Source organism: Acanthaster planci, linkage group LG20 (assembly GCF_054643075.1).
Source record: "Acanthaster planci isolate LZ-2023a linkage group LG20, COTS_SCS, whole genome shotgun sequence".
Lineage (NCBI taxonomy): Eukaryota > Metazoa > Echinodermata > Asteroidea > Valvatida > Acanthasteridae > Acanthaster > Acanthaster planci.
This window is the reverse complement of record NC_141796.1, coordinates 602,221-624,935: the sequence shown is the minus strand read 5'-3', so window position 1 is coordinate 624,935 and position 22,715 is coordinate 602,221. Positions and strand designations below refer to the sequence as shown.

The window sequence follows — 22,715 nt, the reverse complement described above, 5'->3', positions numbered from 1 at the left end:
GGGAGTGTCTCAAAGGTTGGATATATTCGCATTCCGTTGGACCGTTCCCAAGGAACGCTAGCATTCCATCGTCACGTTCACACGTCATTGGAAATAGTTTATCTGGCCAGGATATAGCAGTCGGTGTGAGTTTGCATATTGCTCAGTGTTCAGGGAGTTTTCTGAATGAGTAGATGTTGAGAAATGTTGTCACAAGTTGCGAGTCATACTACAAGTACAGGTGATCATGAGGCAAAGAAGGGGGTGGGGCATAACTTGTCAGTGGGCAGTAGGGGTAAAAGTTGAATGACCAAACTCTGAATATCCTTCCAATAGTTTCTGAGTTTTGAGTTCTTGTACGAGACCAGTCCCAGGTACATGTAGTGGGTGAATGCTTTAAGTCACAGATCATTCAAAAAGCCTGTGACCTGGCTCAAGACAAGACAACTTGCGACGCGCTCGACTGCTTCACTGTCATCCTTTGACCTTGCACAGGGTGTGGGATCGTTTGCTTGGAGGCGCCGTCAACATCACGGCCTATGTCGCTCAGGTTTTTGTTCTAACTTATCGGAGGCAGCTCTTGGGCATGGCCAAGTATGATGCAATCCTAAAGTTTCTGCTCAAGGTAAGCACATTGCCTTTTTGCAAAACCTGGCTGCCTTGTGGCGTCACCTTCCATGGCCTTTTCTCAAAACCTGGTACGGATGCAGCCTCAAAAATCCATTTTAAAATCCATGTTAAGTGACTTTTGGTGAAATCCCTTTGCCTTTTCTCAAATCCTGGCTGTGGCTTTAGGTGCAGGTATGTATACCTTTGCCCTTTTTTCAAAACCTGGTTGAGTCAGAGTCCCCTTGGCCTAGGTGGCGAAATTTACCCGTGATAATATTTCTTTTGTCCTTATGTAATTGTTGTAGGTGCCACCTGATAGTGCTGAAATGTTGGTAAATGAGGCAATTGAAAGATGGGAGAGCAGTGGGAACCAGACCAAACCAGATGCATTGTAATGCAATAAGAGAAAGGCACCAGACTAATGGCGGGTCAAGCGACGGAGGGTGCTCAGTAGTGGGCGTGGCTAACATGGAGCTTGTGGCAGAGAATGCAGCCTAGGTTAAGATGCTGTGGGTGAAGGGTACCAGACCACACCAGATGCATCATAATGCACTGGAAAGCTTCCAATTTGAGACGCCAGACTATGGATTTCCTTCTCGCTTCTCGCTTTTGTACCATAAAACTGACTCTAAAAAGATGTTGTCTTGAATCGAAGATGTGTAATTTTATTTCCAAGTCTGCCCTTTGCTCGTTGTGCATTCAGCATATCGTCTTGTAGTGAAATGGTCTTTCACAGTTCACTCTGTAAGTAAGCAAAGTCAGATGTTAATTTGCCTCTGTACACTGTACTCTGTGAGGTTGATTTTGTAGCGTGGTTGCAGGGAGCGTTGGCAAGCAAGGATGTTTTTGATTTTGAAGTCAATTTTGTGTATATTGGTCTTTACATCTATGAGTTGTGCAATGAAAAATCCCTCGAGTTTCTTGAGTTTTATTCTAAATAAAGAAACGAATGGGTACTGAGATTTCTTTCAAAGTTTTGTAAATGAAACATCAGACAAGTTTGATTTCGTTTGATAAGAAAGAATGAAAAATGCTTTTATTATCTGATTAGTACAAAAATACATGATTGAAATGAATTACAACTTGACTGCTGGTAATCTCTTCAGTGCTGTCTTGAGTGGGTTCTCACGGAGCAGGTTTGTCTTCAAGTCCCAGGATAAAGTCAAACTCCTCTGGAAAAGGAAGAGCCAATAATTGGCTAAGTGCGGAAATATCTGCTTAACGGAAACATGTTACCAGCCACGACCAATTTGCTAAGCGGATGAATTTGCTATAAGCAAGATTAGATTTTTAGCTTTGATACAGGGTTTAAAATCTGGTAGTTTTTACCTTCGGTTACTGGCTGCACGGACAGCCTTGCTCGCGTGAAAAGAGCAAGGTTCTTCAGCGGTCCCCCGCTCTTGGCGTGCTTCTGGTAGAGAGCTTTGAGTTCAGCTAACGAGATGAAGCGCTTGGTGTCCCTGACGTATGTCACATCTACCATGTACCAGCGCGGGTTGTCCTTCGGACTTGAACTTCAGATGTCAGAAATGGAAAAGAAGATGGAAAGAAATGATATGTAACTACAAACGAAATAATTAAAGGAAAACAAGCCCAGCTGAAAATACAGAAATTAAAACAATGGAAAGTATGAGGTTAAACCAACAGAATTTAACATCGAGTGAAGTAACAGTAATTGCCAATATAGAACATGAAAACGTACATTCCCTTCCAAGGGATGTAGAGGCGTCGTGTTGGTGTAGTGGCTCTTTCCTGCCCTTCCACTTCTGTGACCTGGGTTCGAATCCCACCTAGGTCAGCATGTGGATTGAGTTTTCAGTCCTGGCCTGACTCTCAGGGTTTCTCCGGAATATTTATGCTGGGTTTTCTTCCCACCTCTAAAACTGATCATTTCGTCAGTCTCCATTATCACTTCATTGGCGCTAAATGCGCTGTTGGATGATCAGATATAAATAAATAAATAAATAAATAAATAAATATAAAATAACCTCCAGTTACAACCCTTGGCATCAATTTATGTTAAATACCAATCTGTCAATTTACAAAAATGTAAGAAGTTTACTTGTGTTCCATAAAATAAGAGTTACCTGTCGAAGTGGGGATCTTTCTTGTCAAACTGGGTGTGATCCACGTAACCCTCTTTTGTGATCTGAGGGGGAGAAAAAAGTACAGATTTTCACTGAGTTGTAAAGCTTTCCTTGGAAGTAGTTACCAGCTAGAAATGGCCCTGGCACTTCCTTAGTTGTCAACATTTTCTATATTTCGACTTGTAGTCGTGCTTGGGATCCAGTGAGGTATTCAGTGTTATCAAGATGATGCTAAACCTGAAATGGAGCCAAGATTTAGAAATGGCCCCAGCCAGGCTCCTTGGTATGAAATTGTAATTAAAAAGTTAGTAAATGAAAAAGGGCACGTGATCTGGTGAAATTAAAATGCCTTTTGCTGGCTTACATTGTGAAGCTGCACAGCGCCCTCGTCAGTTCATGAACAAACCCAATAGCATCATTTCTTTTGGCATTAGAGCAATTTTCTCGGTATTTACCTTGACAAGGCCTGCGATGCCAGGCACTTTGGTGTTGCTGTGGTAGAAGAAGGCAAGATGGCCGACCTTCATCTGATCGCGAAGGAAGTTGCGAGCCTGGTAGTTCCGCACGCCATCCCAGCATGCCGTCTGATTGGGCTCCTTCTTCAGATCCTCCAGGCCAAACTGCCGCAAAACAGAAATGACACAAACTGATTTTAAAACCCCAACATTTAAAAAAGTCGGCCATGTTCACGTTGATACAGAATGATATAACATGTTGCAAGATCACACAGTTTGGCGAGAGATTGAATGTGCTGTCAAGCTATGTTAAATAATTGACAACCCGCCAAAAATTTGGGGGCTAGATTTTTTTTATATTCTAAAGTATCCTGTGTGATAACATTCGAAGAAATCTGACTGACATTGTCAGTTTCAGTTTTGTTTTAGCTATTAGGTTTTGCTTTGATGGACAAGCTGAACTTTGGAGATCCTAGATCTTGTTAGCTCCATTTAGCCATTGAGGTTGGGATGGTCCCAACTATAGTGCAATACGTCAGCAACACTTGCTTGAAGAATATAACTTTTGCTAGAGCAATGGACGAAATGTAAAATTGACATATTCTGAAGGAATTTTGCCAGGTTTGAGCCACACATCCAGAAGAACGGGTTGAGATGTTTTCTCTACAGCACTGTTGACTATAGTTGGGCCAATTGATAATTGGGACTGATGCTACAAATTAGGGGAAGAAGTCTTGTATTCATTGGCTGAAAGATTGTAAGAGAAAATGAAAAAATCTTGTACTTTGACATCTACTCCTTTCTCGAAGCGGCTTTCCGGTTCCGATTTCATGAGCCACCTGGTGTAGGTCACGCCCCCTCCTGCTGGGCTTCCCTTGGATGAAGTTGCCACTTTTGCTTTTGTCTCAGCCGGTTTCATCTCTGCTTTTGACACCGAGTCTTTACAAAGCAGATTATGGTGAATTCATGTCATAGAAATTGGCAGGAAATTATGAAGAAATCCTAGCTCTGACATGATCAGTGTGCACATCAAAGTTTGCCCAGCAGTGGAATACCACTGTGTGGTATTCTTGACATACTAATCAAAGAAAATAACATTTCAAAATAAACAAATGGCAAAGAGCTAGCAAATTACCAATTTTGAAAGTCAACCATACACCATTGTTACTTTAGTGAGCTAAGTACAAGAAACTTCCACTAAAAGAATTGAAAAAATGATGAAATTTTTTTCCAGAAAATAAGAAGCATCTTTACCCCTGCATCCCGACCAAAACATTAATATGTTGTAATCAAGTAATCTGTCAATATTTGTAACAATTTCAGACAGGGATGACACTATAGTACTATGACAGGCAGTCAGTAAATTTCAAGTTTCAATATTTATGATTTTTTTGTCCTTCAAATTCGCCATTTAAATATCATTCACTACACACAAAAGACAAAGTCAAACAAACATCCATTGGACGATCATTTACCTGTTTTCTGTCTCTTTCTTGGCGGCATTTTTAACTAATTCTCGAAGTCGGTCCTAATTGATAATTATGCAACTGAAATAGAAGATAACACAACCGGCACGTGGAATCGATGAAAATATTAAAGCACGCCCTCAATAGCTCGAAATAAGAAAGGGCTTAACAAAACTTGCTTCAATACTTAATTCGTGTATATCGCTACCACTTACTTATTCTTCCTTTTTAAAACTCTTTTCGAAACTTTGGAGAACTTTCAATCTAAATTTATAATCCAACATCAACCGTAGCTGTGTTTGGACTACAAAAACGTTACGTAGGTCAAATTTGTATTAATTTAGAAAAAAGCCAACTACATGTTGAAATAGTTAATCTGATCAAGCAGCGGCGTGAGCATGCGCAGTGGTTGCCCTTACCAACCAGCCACACAATTTTGTAGCGATCGAAAAAGTTGGAAATTGTGAAGTAAAACCTTAGTTTAAACAGGTGAGTGGACAGGAAATGTACAGTAGCGTTATTTTTAGTAGACCCACATTGTTTCGATGTTTACGCAAGATGAGTTTGACATGAAGGTTGAACAGAATGTAAAATATTCATTTTGCTGCAAGTTGGTTTTGCTAATTTTTTTGCTGGGTTAACGTTATTCGCGTGTTTAGGGCATGTAGGGATTGTGAATTGGGGGACCCCGTTTCTGTAACAGAAGGGAGACCGACATTTTAACTTTTGAATTCCCCTAGGTAGGTGACTGTGACAAAGTGCTCAATAACTGTAGGGTTGATGTTTTGAAAAGAGGGCAGGGTTTGAGTTTTGAAGGGAATTATGAGGGGGAAACTTGGGTGTTGTATGACAATTGGTTTGTTATACTTAGGCCTAGACAGTAAAAAAGTCACATTTTCTCACAATTTAAAATTTCCAGAAGCATGGTCAGCGCAGTTCAGACAGCGTTGCCTTTAAAGGCTTTGGTTTTTGGGGGGCAATGACCAGGTTTGCGCGTATTAAAATGAGAAAAACTAAAAAAATGAAAAAATTATTGGAAAGAGTTCCATGTACGGACAACACTTGAGGCCCTGCGGACAAACCTATGGGGCATGTCTGGAAAAAGTGTTTTCTAAGTAAATGCTTCGAAATTGTTTAAGCCAAATTTCACTTTTTAGGACATGTTATCACTTTCTAATGGTTGTTAAGGGAAAATTAGTGTCGTCCGTACATGGAACTCTTTCCAAATTATTTTTTTCAGCGTAGTGAGCCAATTTTAACCCTCGTCAACCTTTGTTCATCAGACACCATGCCGGCAGTTGGCGATGACGTTCCTATGTACTGCTCACAGCAGATCAACATCCCACCTGATCTTCCTGACATCCTGAAGCAGTTCACCAAGGCGGCCATCCGAACACAGCCCAGCGATGTGTTACAGTGGTCATCAGCGTAAGTAGGCCGGGAAACAAGACTTTTCAATGTGGGATTCCAACTTTTCAGCTTCACAGCTCTGTGCAGTTTGCTTTAGGGCCCACTTCTTAATCATTAGAAATGTTGATATTACCTTCAAAACCACCAACATTGACTACAAAATAATTGGTTCTATTCTGAATTTTTTACATTAAAGTGTCTCTTTTAAAATTCTGTTCGAGGAAATGTGAACATGTACTAAACAGCTGTTTGATGTTTCATTTTCCAGGTACTTCCATGCCCTAGCCAAGGGTGAAACCCCTCCGGTAAAAGAACGGCTGGAGATGCCCATAGCTACGCAGAAGACGGACACAGGGCTCACCCCTGGGATCTTGTCAGTTCTCAACAGACAGGTGAGAGTGCCATACTGAGGTCATAGGTTAGTTTGGTGAAATGTCACACCACCATCAGCTTCATGGTTCAATAAATCATTTACAATTGGTCGAAGCAAGCCTAGAAATTTTGCTGCATATCTCCACGTTTGTTCCTCACTGTGCCAAAGAAAGTTTAAGTCAGGCAAAAACCTCTAGACCTAACGTGATTACTTAACCTTGCGTGGCAGCCGTCTTGATTAACATAGCACCGAAATTGGCTGTGACTAGGAGAAACATACATGTTTATGGATTGTAACTGGAGTCGCTAGCCACAGGCAAGTCTTTCAGATGTGGCTAAAGACGAGGGTTGTGTCTTGAGATAAATATAAATATACATCTTTCCAATTCACCTTGGCAATGATTTTAAATTTAATGCATTATGAGGAAGTCGGTAGAGGCTTTGCATGGTAGCCATCTTGCAGGGCAGTTCCTCTGTTCCAGAGGAAAGCCTCATTTGTTTGTGCACACCCCGTGGAACAAAGCACTGACCAGCAAGATGGCAGCTGTGCAAACCCTGAAGTGCACCCCCAATCGGCAAAAGAAAGACAGGTGGTTACAAATGGGTTGTTGCACGTGTTCTGAAAGTACGCAAAGACCATACATGCCATGAAAAAATGAGTTGTGCGTACTAAGTGTGCGCCGCGTCAAACGGGCATATACTTGCGCGCCTCATGGTGCTCCTATGTGGTGAGTACCAAAAACATGCCCTCTTTTATTCCACTCGAAGTAGATTGTAGACAGAATGTGGTTTGTAGAGAATCCTTTTTAAAAAATTTGGCAGCCTTTTCATATTATCTGGGTGAAAGTTTTTGGAGTGATATTAACTTGGCATTGTGTCAGGGATGCTAAAGTTACACTAGGCTTTGCCCACTTATACCGACGTGTGTATTCACACTGTTCTCGGTGTGACTCGAGAGTTGCGGAAAAGTCCGGTGGGATTCGAACCCAGGTGGGATTCGAACCCACGATATCCTATCCTACTAGTGCAGACATCTTAACCACTCAAGCGCGAGTTTGATAGAATTAGGTGAATCCATTGCAGCTGGGGTACTTCAAGGAGTCAATAATAATTTCGCTTTGCATCTGGGATGTTAATTTATTCCCCCGGCCAATATTTAAAGCTCGGACCGAAGAAAGTACTGAAGCTGTCGGACTTGGAGCAGAAGTGGAAAGACAACTGTTTACCCAACGAGCGGCTGTACAGCTTGCTTCAGCTGGGCAGCTTTGGAGACGACATTGAGTGGCTGAAGTTCTTTGCTTTGGCCTGCTCAGCCCTGGCTGGGGTGAGTGCTGTTACCTGGTGGGTGGCATCTGCTCTGTTTTCCAACAAGTGAGGGCAGTATGCAGTCTGCTTGTATTAAAGATGAAGACTTGTGTATTTTCAGAGCGATAGTATTACGTTGTTGTTCAAGTGAATCTTTCCTACACAAATGGAAGACAATGAGCATGACCAGTTTTCGGTTGAATGTGCACAAAATGCCTCAGCACACTTTGGAAGTGAGGCTGTGTGGACTCTGAGTCCATTTCCAAACATCTGTAGTAGAACAGGTCTGCTGTAGCAAAGTTCACTTTCTCATTTGAATTAACCACAAAATTTGTAGAAGTTAAAACAATCAGTAAATCTCAGACCTTTCTATTAAACGTAACTTTGTCAAATTTTAGGCATATTTTATTGAAGGAATAAATGTTAGTTTAAGACCGGCCAAGCACATTTTTATTCCTATTCATAAATACATATTTATTCAGAGAGTAAAAAGAAGACAACCTATGATTAATTTCCAACGATTTTGTTCTAAGCCTTTAAGTTTATTCTCCTGAACCCCCCCCCGTCTATTTTATGGTATATCCCTTTTGAAAGTTGTCCAATAGAATCTCCTTCAATGAACTTAATGCGCGTGGCACGTTGCGTGCACACAGACTCCTGACCAATCAGACCTAATTAAACTGTCTCGTATCCATGATTCTGCACAGCAGTGGGCATTATCAAATGTTAATACATAGTCATGTGATGTGTTTTGACCAATAGGAATAGAAAAACTGTCCCAGGTATTTATGAATGTGTTTTATTTTCAGTAAGTTGGAAAAGGATCTAAAATGCATTGAAAGTCTAATCTGTCTTGTAATCTTCAAAATGGTCAAATGGTCAAATTAGCACAAAAACAAGAGATCCCAGTGCTTAAAACAGCAGTTGCTTTGATTGAAATTTGTGAGGATTTTATCTAATTTTCAATGCTTTGCTTTTTTCAGAACATCACTAGTGCCATGAAGGTCATCTGTGAGATCTTGACCCGTGACCCGGATGGCGGGGCAGCTCGGATACCCTTTGACCTCTTCAAGGAGCTGTATACCTACCTGGCCCAGATCGATGGGGAGATCTCGGAAGAGCAGACTGAGAGTGTATTCACATACCTGCAGTATCACGTGTGAGTGTTTGGCTTACTGTACAATCTGTGCATGCACTAACGAGGGCGCTATTTAACTCACTCGTGAGTGTGGAGTGAGGGCGCTTTTGTTGAAACCGTTTGGTAGTTAAAGAAGAATATTTGCATTTTATCTTGTGTTAATACTTGATAAATTTACTGAAGTTTTGTCCGAACACTCTGAGCAAATTTCCCATGCTGCTGAGAATAGAGATCTCTGGCGCAAGCAGATTGCACAAATGGCCTCTACGCCCTAGGGCACTTGAAGAGACCTGATGATGATATGCCCCCTGTAACTGAACCATATCTGTTGCTCTATCCTCACATCCCATCATAGTTTTCTGGATTCACCCGTACGTTGAGTGTAAGACCAAGTGTTTCTTTTCCAAGATCGTCTCTCTTTTTTGTTTCTGCAGGGACAAGCAAAATGGACTGGTGCAACCTCGTAACTTCCTCAATCCGGATTGCCCCAAACTTGGTCCATAGATTGCATTTGTGGAAACCAGGTTTGTTGTACAAACAGTTCTCTCCGTATCTGTTGTAAAAAAGTTAACTTAAATTCGTTCCATCGGCATTGTACAAAATTGCTTCAAACAGATTTTAAATAATAGTTTTGATTTGTTTGTGGTTATTTTTTATCAATTCAACGTTTTCTTCCATAAAATCTAACGTTGTGAAAAACAGATGTTTTTTCCATTTATTCAGTATTTTAAGCATAGGAACTTAATGTCGATAAATGCACTACTCCACAAGTATTTTTGCGTCACATCAACGTTTTGAACAAAACTTCCTTTTCCCCAAGCAACCCAAAAAGGCATAATTGTAACTTTAGAACTCTTATATGTATATATTTCATGTGTTGTAACTTCACGCTTCCGACCGAAGTGCAAAGTGTATGAAACCTCCTACGTCAGAAGAAATAAACTAAAATTTGTAGATAAAAACTACTTGTCAGGTTTGTCGTCTCAAAATATTTTCATTTTTCCCAAATGATCATCAGAAAAAAAATTGTTTTGAATTCCACTTATACCACTTTAAACTTGTCTAAAAAGCATACAAAGATGTTACAGGCAACGGGAAGAAAGGAGCTACATTGAAAACAAAATGAAATCTTACTCCATTTTTCCTTGGGACAATTTTATTTGAAAAACACTTGAAAAAACTTCCAGGGAAATGATCTGACAACTTGCTGAGAGTCAAACTAATTTTTCTAAACAATTCAAATTTTAAAAGCAACAACCAACAACTTAATAATATAAACACCTCATGCTGCTCAATAGCAACTTCAGATTTAAATAGTGCTTGAATCAGATCCCAAAAACAATTCCTGGAACTTATTATAATATACAATATATTACTTTAATTACGTGTATTTTTAAATTTTAAAACGGAATTTGTGAGGATTTTTTTCCTGTCATTAGAAAGAATGGAATTGCATTTGCATTAAGCTTACAAAAAATGGAAAAAAATGAACTTCGGCAAAACAATACACATTTCTCTGTTGAACAAACTGCAGCACGTTTTTCTCGCTTTACACATTCATTGACAGAACTTAAGATGTAAATGATTCTTCATAACGGGCTCACAACATCGGACCAACAGCCAGTTGGCACTAAAGTCAAATAAAAAATCTGAACATCGATATTTCAGAAATAATTCTTAAAATCTGCTTCAACCAATTTTCAACGAATTCAACCTGATGAAATTTCAACAAATTCTAAAATCCCCTGTACACAATGATAAAAAGTCTTACGAAATGGAATAAATTCAACTTTCATTTACATGTATCAGCTTTGACGTAGAGTTTTAGTGTTTTCTGTCATGACGTACACGTAACATATCAGAAGTACAATACTTTAATATAAGGAAAGGAAAATTTTAGCAAAGGGAAAATAACTGTCAACAGTATATTCCACTTGATACTTTTCATTATAAGTTAACAAGGGGGCAACCTGCCCTAAAATTTCTCAGTTTGGTTGTTTTACGAGTCTTATTTCTGAACAGCTCTGAGTTCTTTTCCAGGTGCATTTGCCAGCTTCTTACCTCAAACCACGACTGTACGAGTAACGATGCTGGATTTACGTCGTTTACGGCCTGATGCACCCAGCTCCTGGTGGTCTGGATCCTGGCTGGAAGACAGCTCAAAGTCGTACCTCTGTCAAGAAAAAAAGGAAATCTGGACCACATTAATCCAGCAAAAAAAATTCAAATCCTTCGGATCTTCGATCCTGGCTGTACTACAAGCAGCAATTATTTGTCAACCTCAGGTGTGTGAAAGTCACCATGACCCCAGAAATGTTGGGAGGACATCTTCAGCATTGTTGAAACCAGCCATATTTTAGTGCAGGACAATTTAGTTATGGCGAACAGAGAGAGCGAAGCGACCAAAGTCTTGCGAGTCACAGCCAGGGGTTCGAGGGCCTGCTCAAGGGGTCTCTAGATAAGCTTTTTCGGTGAGTTTTTCTGTCTGTTCTGTCTGTGTCAGGCTGCGAGGCAACTCCTAACAAGAAAACATACATGCACTGTGGCCACACCTGCCAACCTTCTTCCTGAGCTCAGACATTAGCACACAATACATTAAAAGGTATTGAAAGGAGCCTTCAGTTTCTTCAAAATTTTAATCTACTGTGTGGTAATGCCTGACCTCAGGAAGGGGTATGGCATGTTGGCAGGTCTGAGTGGCAAAAAAAATGGAAAATCGGTCTTACATCATCGTTAAGAGGAACTGCTCGTTTGTGTGACACTTTGCCCTTCCCTACGTCTCTCTTCTTACTCTGCTGGGAGGAGGACGATTTTGGAGCGGATGAGGTTACAGCTCGTTGGGAAGATGAAGGTTTTGGAGGGAAGTCTTGATGAGAGGTTTGGCGGGGACGGAGACGGCTCGTCATTGTCAGCTCGGCAGTCTGCTCAGCCAGCTTGTCAACCTGTGAGTGATAATGACAACTGGTCACTGTTGTATGCCACACTTTGCCAGCTTGTCATACCTGTGAGCGGATGACAATTGCTCACTGTCAAGCCAACAGATCACACTGCTAGCTTGCCAGCCTGTGACACGACAGTGACAAACTTAATTACCCACAGTCCGTGCGTCAGAAGTTGCCATTCATGCCTTGCAGGAGCAAAAAGTTGATGTCACGGCTAACAGTGGTGAAATTTCCCCCAGAGTTATGTGTTTTGCGTTTGCAAATTTTGCCCAAACAGTTCCACACTGTTCTCATTTGCTTTGACCTATACAAGAACGGGCCTGAAATTAGCCCTGTAACATTCATTCAAACTATCAACTTAGTCTTGAAATAAATTTCCTACAATGCTTTTGACGAATGGAACTACTATTTAGATTGCCCGAGAGACTTTCACTTAATATCAGTTGATACATTTAGCACTGAATTTCCTAACCTGAGTGACTTTTCGTTTCCCTTTCTGAGAGGCAGCTTTCTGATTTCTCGGCATTTCCGAGCTAGGCTTGGCTTCGTCTGACTTCTTGGTAGGGACATCGTTGCTCGTCTTCCTCTCAAAGTATTTCTTGAGTCCCTCCTTTTGCAGTTTCTCCTTGTTTACGACTTTGCCCAGTCTGCATGCATTCCGGGCAATAACCGTTATCTTAATTATCTTGGTGATTACAGCCACTGATACTCAAAAGATTTCTGACTTGCGGGGAGTTTGATGAGTTACTGAAGAACATTCCAAGAAGACTAATGAAGTAATGTACACGTATGTTAATTGGTGTCAGGTGTTGAGGAAACATGAATGATTTGGCTAAATATCCACCCCAAGTGGAAGCAATTAGTAAGTGTACAATTTTCCTAGTTTCTCGTTTCACTTGGTCTGTTACGAACACTGGCCACACCTAACCCTATAGCTAAACCTAATCAATCCTAGCTAACCGCTTAGGGACCACTGAAATGATGCATATTGCTTGTTGGATTCATACTGGTTATAGGGTTAACCCTCAAGATTCAGGCATGGTTAAACTGTAAACCTAACCCAATGCAAGTCGGTGGGTTAATTTTCCCTGAAACATTCATCCCGAGTGTTCTTCCCACGTTTTAAACTGAATATTTCTTCACTGTCCTCTTCACTCATTATCATCCTGTACTTGGCGCTAAATGCGCTGTTGGATGATCAGATATCAAGAAACCAAAAACCTGTTCAAGCTAAATATGACCCCACAGACGATTTAGACATGGCTAGCCACGCCGTTAAGCTAACCCTACACAAAATTTGGACATGGCCAATAAAACTGGTCCCTAACCCTAAGGCATTGCCACTCAAATCAAATCATTCAAGATGAATAATACCTTTCACAAGATAAACGATCAAGCCGGAGTGCACTCACCTCTTTCCCTTGCTAGCGTTCTGGCAGTAACCTTCCTTCTCCAGGCGATTGACCAGTCCATGAGCCACGGTCATCTCCACGCCCAGCCGGCGGGAGAAACTGGGCACCAGGATGCGGTTGGTCTCAGTAGCGGCAAGCAGGGCACGACGCCAGAGACACGTGGCCTGCAGCACCACGGGAGCGAGTCCGGTCAGGTGAGGGTCCGTGGGCTTGAGGTGGCGAGGGGTAATCTGTCAGAGATGCAAAACTCGAAGGCTGACCTCCCACTAAATTCTGAACCCAGCCCTATCTGTCTATCAAGCCACCTGCTGAAACCATCCCCCCTTCTGTATTGCATGCATCCATGCTTGCTTAACCCTTGCCTGCTTTTGCTGTCAATAGTTCTGGGTCAACGTTGCCCGCTAGCAAACAGTTTTTATATGTTTTCCATTTCTTGAAAGTACTGACTGTATTGGTGACCCAGCCAAAGCTGAACGCCCCCAATGCCCACTCTTAAGAATCTTACACACGCAAATCAAGAAAAACGATCAACATTTTTCCACTAATAATGCCCACATTTTCATCAGGATATGAACAGCTTATAAATAAATTTGCTTTCCTGAAGCCAAAACTGTTTGAGGGCCCTTGGTTTTGATCCTAGCAGAACCTTAAAAGCAAAAAGACCTCACAACAAAATTACAGAAAAAGATACAGCTCCAGTGAAAACGTCCAGTATGTTTTATGCGTTAAGTTTGAACACAAGCATTTTTGCTCAAGTAGTATTTTGCCATGAGCACGGGTAACAATACTTTGTCACCAGAACTATGAATGTGCAAACAGGAACTGAAATTAGACTATAATGCATGTGAGTACTTCAGTTAATGTGAGTACGAGTTTAATGAATTCCGCAAGTGTGGGGGCCGTCACATCTCACTCCCAGCAGAGCCTTTCCAATGCAATTATCCACTTTGTAGTTATCACGGTATCACGTACCTTGACACACTGGTCACAGATGTGTTTCTCAGGAGCCTGATCTTCAGATATGATGGCAAAGCAGACGGCATGCTGCCACTGTTTACACTCCTCACATCGAATCATCAAACCATCGTCCTTGGAAGAAACAAGCAAGACAAATCTAGCAAGACTTGGAAAAAATAATGAAGTGGATGAGGGTTGAGCCCACAATCTCCTGTCTGCAAGTGCAGAAGTTTATAAACGCAGAGCCACAGAGCTTTCCAGTGTTAGTTGACCAGAAAATCTTAGATGCAAGTGAATGCCACGATGAATTGTTTTTTTAACTTTGCTGTCTTTGTTTTGATGTTGAGTTTGCAGCGTCTTGGTAGGGTGAATCAAAAACTCATGTTGGAGAGAATTTGAAAACGAAACACTGACCTCAACAATAAACGCAAGGTGCCGTTAAAAATAAATTCCAATTTTAACCGAAATGTCTCATCACACACAGATCCAGCACATACGCTTCCAAACGAATCAGTCGAGGGCAAATGCACAGTTTTAATGGTATGTCAAAGGTCATGCGTGTTTGTCTCACCCAGAGTCCAAAGATGCAAAGTACTGTTTTGTACACATTCAGTTGAAAATTTGATGAGTTCATTTGGTACCACTTTTGCACACTGATGTACGCAGTGTGTTGACATTTCGTCTTGTATGTCCAGTTAGCCCTATAGAAGTGTTTGCATCACGTCCATGCAGAAAAAAAGAATTTGTGAGAGGCGGACCGATTTGTCTTACCTCGTTGCATCCGCAGGGGCAGCGGACGACGTTCTCCTCTTGCTCCTCATTCATGAAGGGCATATTGGACGAGGAGGACGAGGCAGGAGTCGAGGCCTCGTCAACTTTGTCTTGGTGTGGGTAAAACAGAATTATGCCTTCACTCAGGAAATGTCAGGTTACTGAAGGTCCAAAGCTTTATTACTTCTTTAAGAAAAAGGACTATATCCCTTCTTGGCATGAGCGCAAACATAAATACAGTCACAAAAAGTATCTGTGTGGTAGATTTGCAAAAGATGAATATATGTCCACATGGGCAAATTAAAATGTTACTGACATCTGTCGCACATTCACATTTGTTGGAGCTAAAGGTCTAGATCTTGGAATTGAATGAACCTAATATTAATTTAAAATCATGTTGCCAATTGATGTTGCCAATTGACAAAGCAAAGAAACTGATTTTCAAACACCAGTTATATTTCTTCCTAGAAATCTACAGCCATCCACAAGCGAAACTCCATATTTACCGGGTCTGTGGGGGCTGCTGATGGGAACATCACACTTAGCTAGTTCTGCAGCTTGACTGCTCTTTGATGTTTTCCTTTTCGCTAGGGATTCCTCCTCATCGTCACTGTCTTGTTGGGGAATTGTGTCCACTGGTTTCGCACTTGGCTCCTGTGAGAAATGTTGAATACATGCGTCACGTTCAAGCTAGGTGAATACATGCCTGGGATGTAATGAGTGGATGTGCGCATTCCGCTGAAAATACAGCCTCAATGCCACAAGTGTGCTGCAACATACAACATACCAAGAGAGGAAACAATGCTCCCCATCTTCTGAGAGTTTCCATGGTTGCATTGTGCCACATATTTTTAAACTTACATCCCATTGGTTGGGTTCAAAAGTAAGCACAAACACGGACCAATGAGAGCGCAGTTAAGATAGCACCAGGGTCAGGCAGTCAATGACACCTGCTCTACTTTCTTGATTCCTACCTCGTCAGTCTCCTCCCCATCAAGGGCTGAATTGCTGACCACATCTTGCTTGTCTGTCTCCATGGCAACCACATCCTCTTCATCCTTTTCATTGTCCTCCCTTAACTCAAACTGCTTGCGATCCGTCTTGATGCGGAGTTTCACGCTGGAGGGTTACATAACCAGAAAACAAACTGAAGCAAAGATTGAGTGACATTACCTAAACAGTGTCCAGGGCTAAATAACTTGGCTGATGATTAAAAATATACAGACACAATATATTATTATAAATAGATACACAAGGGTCATGTGATAAATGTGGGGTCCAAAAGTGTGACATTTTTGTGTCCCTGTTACACCAGACTTGAGTAATTTTACATGGAAATATCACGTAAATTGATTTCAAACTACTTCTATTTGATCGGTAGGTAATTTACATTAATACATCATTCTTAGAACTAGGAACAACATTCCGAACTTACTAAATCATACGTCAGGTGTGACAGGGACACCAAAAAAAATGGCACCCCTAATTTACAAAATAATCAACCCACAAGCCAGTTCCAGGATAGAAAGTTCTGAAAAGACAACTTACGTGTGAAATGACTGTTAATGAGGTCGTTATTATCCCCAGTAGACACGTCAGTAAAGGTTGAAACGAGAAGGCAAACGAAAAGAGTAACAAAAAAGTAGTTAAGATTTAATTTGGTGTGGATTTATTGGTATTTTGACAACTGTACAGAAGGGTATGACTGAAGCTTTTTGTCTGGAGGAATTTCTTGACAAATAGTGACGGTTGCTCTGATCATTATATGCCCAATGTGTCTATTAAGCTCCCTGGATTTGCATTTCAAATAAGAAAACTACATTTGCAATTGGATCCACAAAACTGAGTCTCAAGGCCATAGCTTTTGGTAAGTTTAGATGATTTGGTTGACTATTAATGAATCGCCCAATTTGGAATCCTGACAAAATGAACAATTAATTGGTGAAAAAAGTTGACGGCGCCCACCGATTTACACATGATATGACTTGGGTGATTTGATAAAAAAATGGCACTCACAGTGGACACGTCTCCCACTCTGATGTTCATGGGCTCTTCTTCAAAGTGGAAAGAATCAGTCTCTGCCGGTTGGAAGCCAGGAGGCTCGTAGTCGGCTGGGGTGACTGTTGATAGACAAGAATGAAACACCAGACAAAATTGAATGAACGAATTGTTGACAGATATTAATTGAGTAACTCCACTGAACGTGTGTGGGATGCACAGTTCATTTGAAAGTCGACCAACAAAACTGGAATTAGACTTCAATCACTTTGTGCTGGAGGGTGTGTAGACGTGATCCGGTTTTCTGTATATATACACCGGAAGATCACTATTTTGAACATTTGGCTTTATATAAAAGCTGGACACTTTCTCTTCCCTTTTCTGAAAATTCTGGCCCAAAATAATATTGTTGACAGGTGGTTAAGACTACAGGCAGATTTGTTTATGTCATGAAGCAGTGCTCAATCCACCAACATGTATATTACCCTTGATATGGAAAATGTAAATATCCAAAAACTGTCAGACTTTACCGTCGTCATAATAGAGAAGTTTCATGGTCATGATGACATCATCGGGCAGAGATTTCAAGCTTTGTGTCAGTACCACGATGGTGCGGAGCAGGCGAGTTGTAGCTTTCTTGGTCTCTGCTTCGGTAGTCGCCCCGGCAATCTTCTTATCATTTCTAAATGAAGACAATATTAGTGAGTTCACCCCAACAACTCACATCTAGGGTTGGACAAGATCAAATTAGTTATAGTTGTTGAATGTTCAAATACACCTTGAAAAATTTCTGAGATGTTGGCAATTCTTGGTAACTTTTGTTTCTCTATGTATCTGTCAGCACACTCTCTCTTAAAAGTACAGTAGATTTCCCGATTGATCATCACTGTAACAGAGGAAGTGTTGCCTGGGAAAGATGGACAAAGTCCTAAAACTTTAAATTAAATATCTGCAGGCAAAATGTATGTAAACTGTTGACAAAAACTAATACTTATCTCTTGCCAAATTCTGCTTACAGAGATAAAAACTCCTGATGGACAAAGACTCACTTATCTGACAATGTTTCCAGTGCAGAAGTTGTAAAAAGGCAGGTTCTTTAGCTAAGCAGGAAAATCCACTGGATGATTGTAAGCAGACAATTCAAACAAATCTTGCATTTTATCTTCTTTAAGTTATACAATTATTGAAACTGGACAGCCACTTGAGAACTGCAGGGGATTGATCGGAGGGAAATCAGGAAAAATATGTTTCTTCTCTATGAACTCTGAACTGGCTAATGCAGAACTTTGGGAAACTAGGAACAGCGGTTTATTGATAAAATAAAAGTGGGATGATTCAGCTACCTGTATATCTGGATGCCTTCCCCTTGGTAGGAAAACTTGAAGGTATAAGACTCAATCACGGTCTGTGGAAATTAAAGTTAGCAATACAGATACTTGATGAGGCAATCTTTTTGTCAGAAATGATGTCCGATCTTTTAACTAATTGTGTGATGTTTGCCTTAGATTTACGAAACTTATGGCCTTTCATAACTTAATTCCTTGTGGCAAATTATTTGAGTTGGTTTTTGCTGGAAAATAAATTTATCTATTGAGCTAGAAAAAAATATCTAAATTTTGACAACACTTGTACTTACATCAGGCTCATCTGGATCAACATAAATCTGTAAAATGCAAAAAAAAAAGGCTTCAATTTTTCGAACAGGTCCCCCAATCCGCCCTAAAGACACAAAAATATTTCTCGATACAAAAGAAATACAAACATTAATACACTGAAATTAAAACTTCTGGGTGTAAGACACATTTTCAGAAACTTACATTCAACAACTTATATCACTTTCAAGGAAGATACTGAGATTGAATTTTAAATTTATTCAGCACTTCTTTACATTGAAAAACTGTTCCTACATTGTAGTCTGTGTCCAAAATATGAAACTCACAATTGTTCATGTTGCTACAAATAAACTTCCGGAAGGCAAAGCATACCTACCCCGATGGTCAACGCGCGAAGCTGCAGAAAATAGAGTATAAAAGAAACAAAATGATCAGTGTCTGTCTATCGTGATGAAAACCCGAACTCGAATCACTGAACTACAATCAATCTGAAAATTTGAACTTTTGCACTGTTAATGACTAGAGTTTACACCTAATGTTGTTATGATTCGATTTGCTTTGTATATCTATAATCTCATATATTTTTGCATTTTGAGGGTTCCAAGTGATCACCTTTCATGTGAGAGGTCACCCTCATTGAAGATGGTTTGAAAATGAATGAAATTTTGTGACTTGCTGTACAGTTTAACATAATCCTGAGCCCACTGAAAGCATACATCAAAAGGTGTCTTTTAAGAAAACTTACATATTTCTTGTCTAGTGCGTCGAAGCAACCTTTGACCCACTTGATCACCTGACAGGCCCCTGGGCATGCACTGTCGTCTCGCAATATCTTCAGATTTAGATCTACAACAATGTGGGAAATTTGGTCAAAGTTTTTCTTGAATTCTTCTCAGGCTAATTAATGTTGAGACGGAAAGCCAAATTCTGAGGACAATTTTGTCAATTTCCTTTTCATCCATTATCATCATTTGTAACCACTGACCTATTCAGTTTCTCTATACAGTTTTTTTGGTGATTTGTGTTCAAAAAGCCATATCCTCTCCGAGTGATCCCTATTCACCACTTTCCAGGTTGCATCATGTAACTGAGACATGATCCCTGGCTATGGTGTTTCAGATTCCATGGCACCCCCCCTCAAAAAAGATATTGACAAATGGGAAAAGCCGCTAATGTTGGGCTGGATAGCTCAAAGCACCGGTATGTTGTTCATCTTTACAACCAAACATAGGTTTCATAAGCACATCTGATACATCCTTAGGTCTGCCCCCAAAAGTACAGTATAAACTAATCATGTGTAATCATTTCCAACAAAAGCATTTTCTTGTCATTTTTAACTGTCCATATAACATGCAATTAGTGTCATCTAAGTACAATTTGCTCAGGTCTTGTCGGAAAAATAATAGAGAACAGAAATCCTGGCTCACCTTCCAAACATCGGTCCCCGAAGGCATGTTCAGGAAAGATCGTCCTGAGGTACATGATGTTGGAAACTGCGACTGCAAGTAGTTTTTTAATGAAGAGAGCCGACTGTGTCTCTGAGATCTGTTCTGGAGGGAAAATGGATGACCACTGGGGGAAAAAACAAGGCGGATGGGAAATAATTTAAGAGAGAGAGTCTTAAAGTTAGATGACAATTACGAGGGATACACAGACCTACCATAGAATACCTTTGGTACAGCAACAACTTGAACCTAATTCAAATGAAAGCGTTAACTGCTAAACTGTTGTGTGGGCAACGCATAAAATATAAGTTTAGCAGTGGAAGACTGGAGAGTATCATGGGACCTTTATGCTACATAATTTTAGGCTCATTGGAAAAAAGAGAGGGAACCTAATTGTAACAATTAGACCTTGCCTTCATCAGTTTTCAAATTTAAAGTCAAATTAATTATTAAAGCATGGTCCAAAAACAAGAAATGGGGCAAATGTGCAGACGTTGGGGATTTCGTAAAATTTGCTGCTTAGTCACAATGCTTTATTTTCTAGACAATAAGGGCACAGGCCTAGGCCTATGTAGCGTGTATAGCCCAAGCCTGGGCTTAGCCTAGCTTCAACTTCAGTTAGCCTAATGAACATTAGCCGAGCTAGGCTACACCATGTTTGTACACTATATAGTATAAATATATATCCAAATATTATTTTAATTTGTGTGGGGATTGTATATATTTGCCCCACCCTCATTTGTCACAGCCTTAATCTTGTAAAATTGGTCAGTCCCCCCCCCACCAAAAAACCCACCAAAGGCGACTCTCTCTTTATTGCACTGACCGTATTTTTGGGAACTTTCAAATTGTAAATCGTGAGACTTGAAAATATGACTTTCTCACTGCTTCATCGTTCACTGTATGTCTAGGCCTAAGCCCTACAGGCCCTAATCACCGCTAATGATCAGGCTAACGTCACTGCAAAATAACTTTAGTTTTTGGTAAAGGCTATAAAAATCATGTCCGACGCTACCATGGCTACCCACCTCTCCTGTCTTCTCCCTCACTCGCTGTGAAGTTGCAGTCATTTTCCCACCGGCACTTGGCTGTACACGACTGCCAGTTCAATTAGGCTAGCAAGTCTTCCGTCCGATCCCGCAAGGTCAGCCTCGCTTACACGGCCTACCGGTAGTGCAGCTCAGTGAACAGTTGCTCCAACCAGCAAGCTACGGTCACGACGGTGGCAGGAGGCTTATCAGCTTACGGATAACTTCCCCGAATTCAAAAGCCACGAGTTACAGGCCAACACTGGGCTAACCCTGTCTATACTTGAACATGACGATAGTTGAACATACGCGAACAATCCTCGCTTATTTGGTCAAACCAGCTGACATAAATACAGCAAAATAACGGCCGACACTGGCAGCCAGCCTAGCCTTCCGTCAGCAAGCTTAAGCGCACGACATCTGCATGCACATCGGATCAAACACGTCCGTACGCGCGCACGCTTGTATGTGCGTGAACGCGTCCGGTGCATGTACTGACGTCAAATGATCCGAAGTTTCGCGCCAAAACATAATGATGTCGTCTGCCACAGCTCAGATCATTTTAACCCAAATTTACGGATTATGTCTGTTCAATTAACATTTCCATTGACATTTTCTTGTTAAATACTGCACTGCGCTGGACGCTTTTATTTTCAATCTCAGTGTTTGTCAAAATTTTTTGGAAAAATTCGATGAAGTACATGTATCTCAAGAAGCCTGACACATAATTACTACGTAAGTGAGCACGTTTTATTGGTTTTAAAGTCTTAATTACAACTAACTCCAGATGTCAAAGCATGCTAGTTTGGAAAAACAAAAAGAACCCAACAGAGGTGGATCCAGGATTATTTGCTGAGGTGGGGAAATTTTTGTTCAGTGAAAGAGGTGTGTAGCATCATCTTTTTTATTGTGTCCTTCACCGTCGCGTTCACGCCAAAAGACTACGGAAAATGGCAACTGAGCGGTTGACAGTGACCCCCCCCATCCGCGCTTGAAAACTTTTTGGCCCCAAGCTGGACCTAGAGAGGGCGCAATTTTCCTAGCAACGGAGGCTCCTTTGATAGTGACTGCGCATCGCCATATCGCTGGTTCACAAACGACTTTGAAATGTACGCGTTATGGTCGCATCACTACCACAAAATGAGCACTCGATCCTGATGATCGACCAACATGATAATGGCTCTTTTCCACAGATGAGGGGGTGCTTCTGCTCAAGGCGGATAATGAACACGGGGGCAAAGTTAGTCCTAATCCTTTTCTACCGCTGTCGCGCTTCCATGCCTTGCTTAATTTCTGCTGCCATGCAACATGAATATACCGCATGTGGTTGGAAGAGCAACATGTTTTGGACGGATCCAACAAGATGAGATCGGGCAGACTCAATGCTATAATTATGCTTGATGTACATGAAGTAAGCCGTCGATTGAGCGGACCTTAGGCCCTATATTCGGGGGAAAGCAATTGTTTTCTGACCTTGTTCTTCCCGGAGGTGCACTAACTTCACGAGAATAAGTCGTTCAATGCAGCCTGTTAGTTATAATAACATTTACACCGAGGAAAGTGTCTTCAACCCTCACCAAATTAAAAATACCTTTACTAAAAATACATTGCTCAGAAATCAACCTAATACGTACAGGACATGTTTTTTTTTTCCGTGACTTTGCTCACACGGATTTATACGGTTTCGTTGGATCCCGTCACCGGCCCGAGCGAAGCTTATCGGCCGCC

The 22,715-nt window shown here is 41.0% G+C and overlaps 3 protein-coding genes and 1 long non-coding RNA gene across 4 annotated transcripts; 2 read left to right on the top strand and 2 right to left on the bottom strand.

The window, feature by feature from the left end:
• The first annotated feature begins 6 nt into the window (after positions 1–6).
• On the top strand, positions 7–1,670 carry LOC147795800 (uncharacterized). Its single transcript, XR_015423560.1, has 2 exons — positions 7–604; positions 894–1,670. It is a non-coding gene; the product is annotated as an uncharacterized LOC147795800 (long non-coding RNA).
• Positions 1,202–4,706, bottom strand: LOC110975553 (thymocyte nuclear protein 1-like). The gene is made up of 7 exons (XM_022228128.2): positions 4,606–4,706; positions 3,915–4,069; positions 3,131–3,295; positions 2,676–2,737; positions 1,918–2,102; positions 1,669–1,760; positions 1,202–1,330 (listed from the first exon to the last, which is right to left on the bottom strand). The coding sequence occupies exons 1-6, from the start codon at positions 4,631–4,633 to the stop codon at positions 1,714–1,716; spliced, it is 642 nt and encodes a 213-aa protein (XP_022083820.2). The 5' UTR covers positions 4,634–4,706; the 3' UTR covers positions 1,202–1,330; positions 1,669–1,713.
• A 264-nt stretch (positions 4,707–4,970) lies between these two features.
• On the top strand, positions 4,971–9,738 carry LOC147795799 (ropporin-1-like protein). The gene is made up of 6 exons (XM_087130554.1): positions 4,971–5,085; positions 5,880–6,024; positions 6,275–6,398; positions 7,541–7,702; positions 8,667–8,842; positions 9,256–9,738. The coding sequence occupies exons 2-6, from the start codon at positions 5,885–5,887 to the stop codon at positions 9,323–9,325; spliced, it is 672 nt and encodes a 223-aa protein (XP_086986680.1). The 5' UTR covers positions 4,971–5,085; positions 5,880–5,884; the 3' UTR covers positions 9,326–9,738.
• Positions 9,739–9,955: 217 nt separating this feature from the next.
• LOC110975540 (uncharacterized) lies at positions 9,956–21,430 on the bottom strand. Its single transcript, XM_022228109.2, has 17 exons — positions 20,988–21,430; positions 19,942–20,086; positions 19,260–19,360; positions 18,891–18,911; positions 18,538–18,564; positions 18,245–18,306; positions 17,432–17,583; positions 16,920–17,023; positions 16,452–16,462; positions 15,878–16,022; positions 15,410–15,557; positions 14,904–15,013; positions 14,148–14,264; positions 13,176–13,405; positions 12,236–12,410; positions 11,548–11,763; positions 9,956–10,994 (listed from the first exon to the last, which is right to left on the bottom strand). Exons 1-17 carry the CDS (start codon positions 21,027–21,029, stop codon positions 10,884–10,886), a joined length of 1,917 nt encoding a protein of 638 aa, XP_022083801.2. The 5' UTR covers positions 21,030–21,430; the 3' UTR covers positions 9,956–10,883.
• Positions 21,431–22,715: the final 1,285 nt, after the last annotated feature.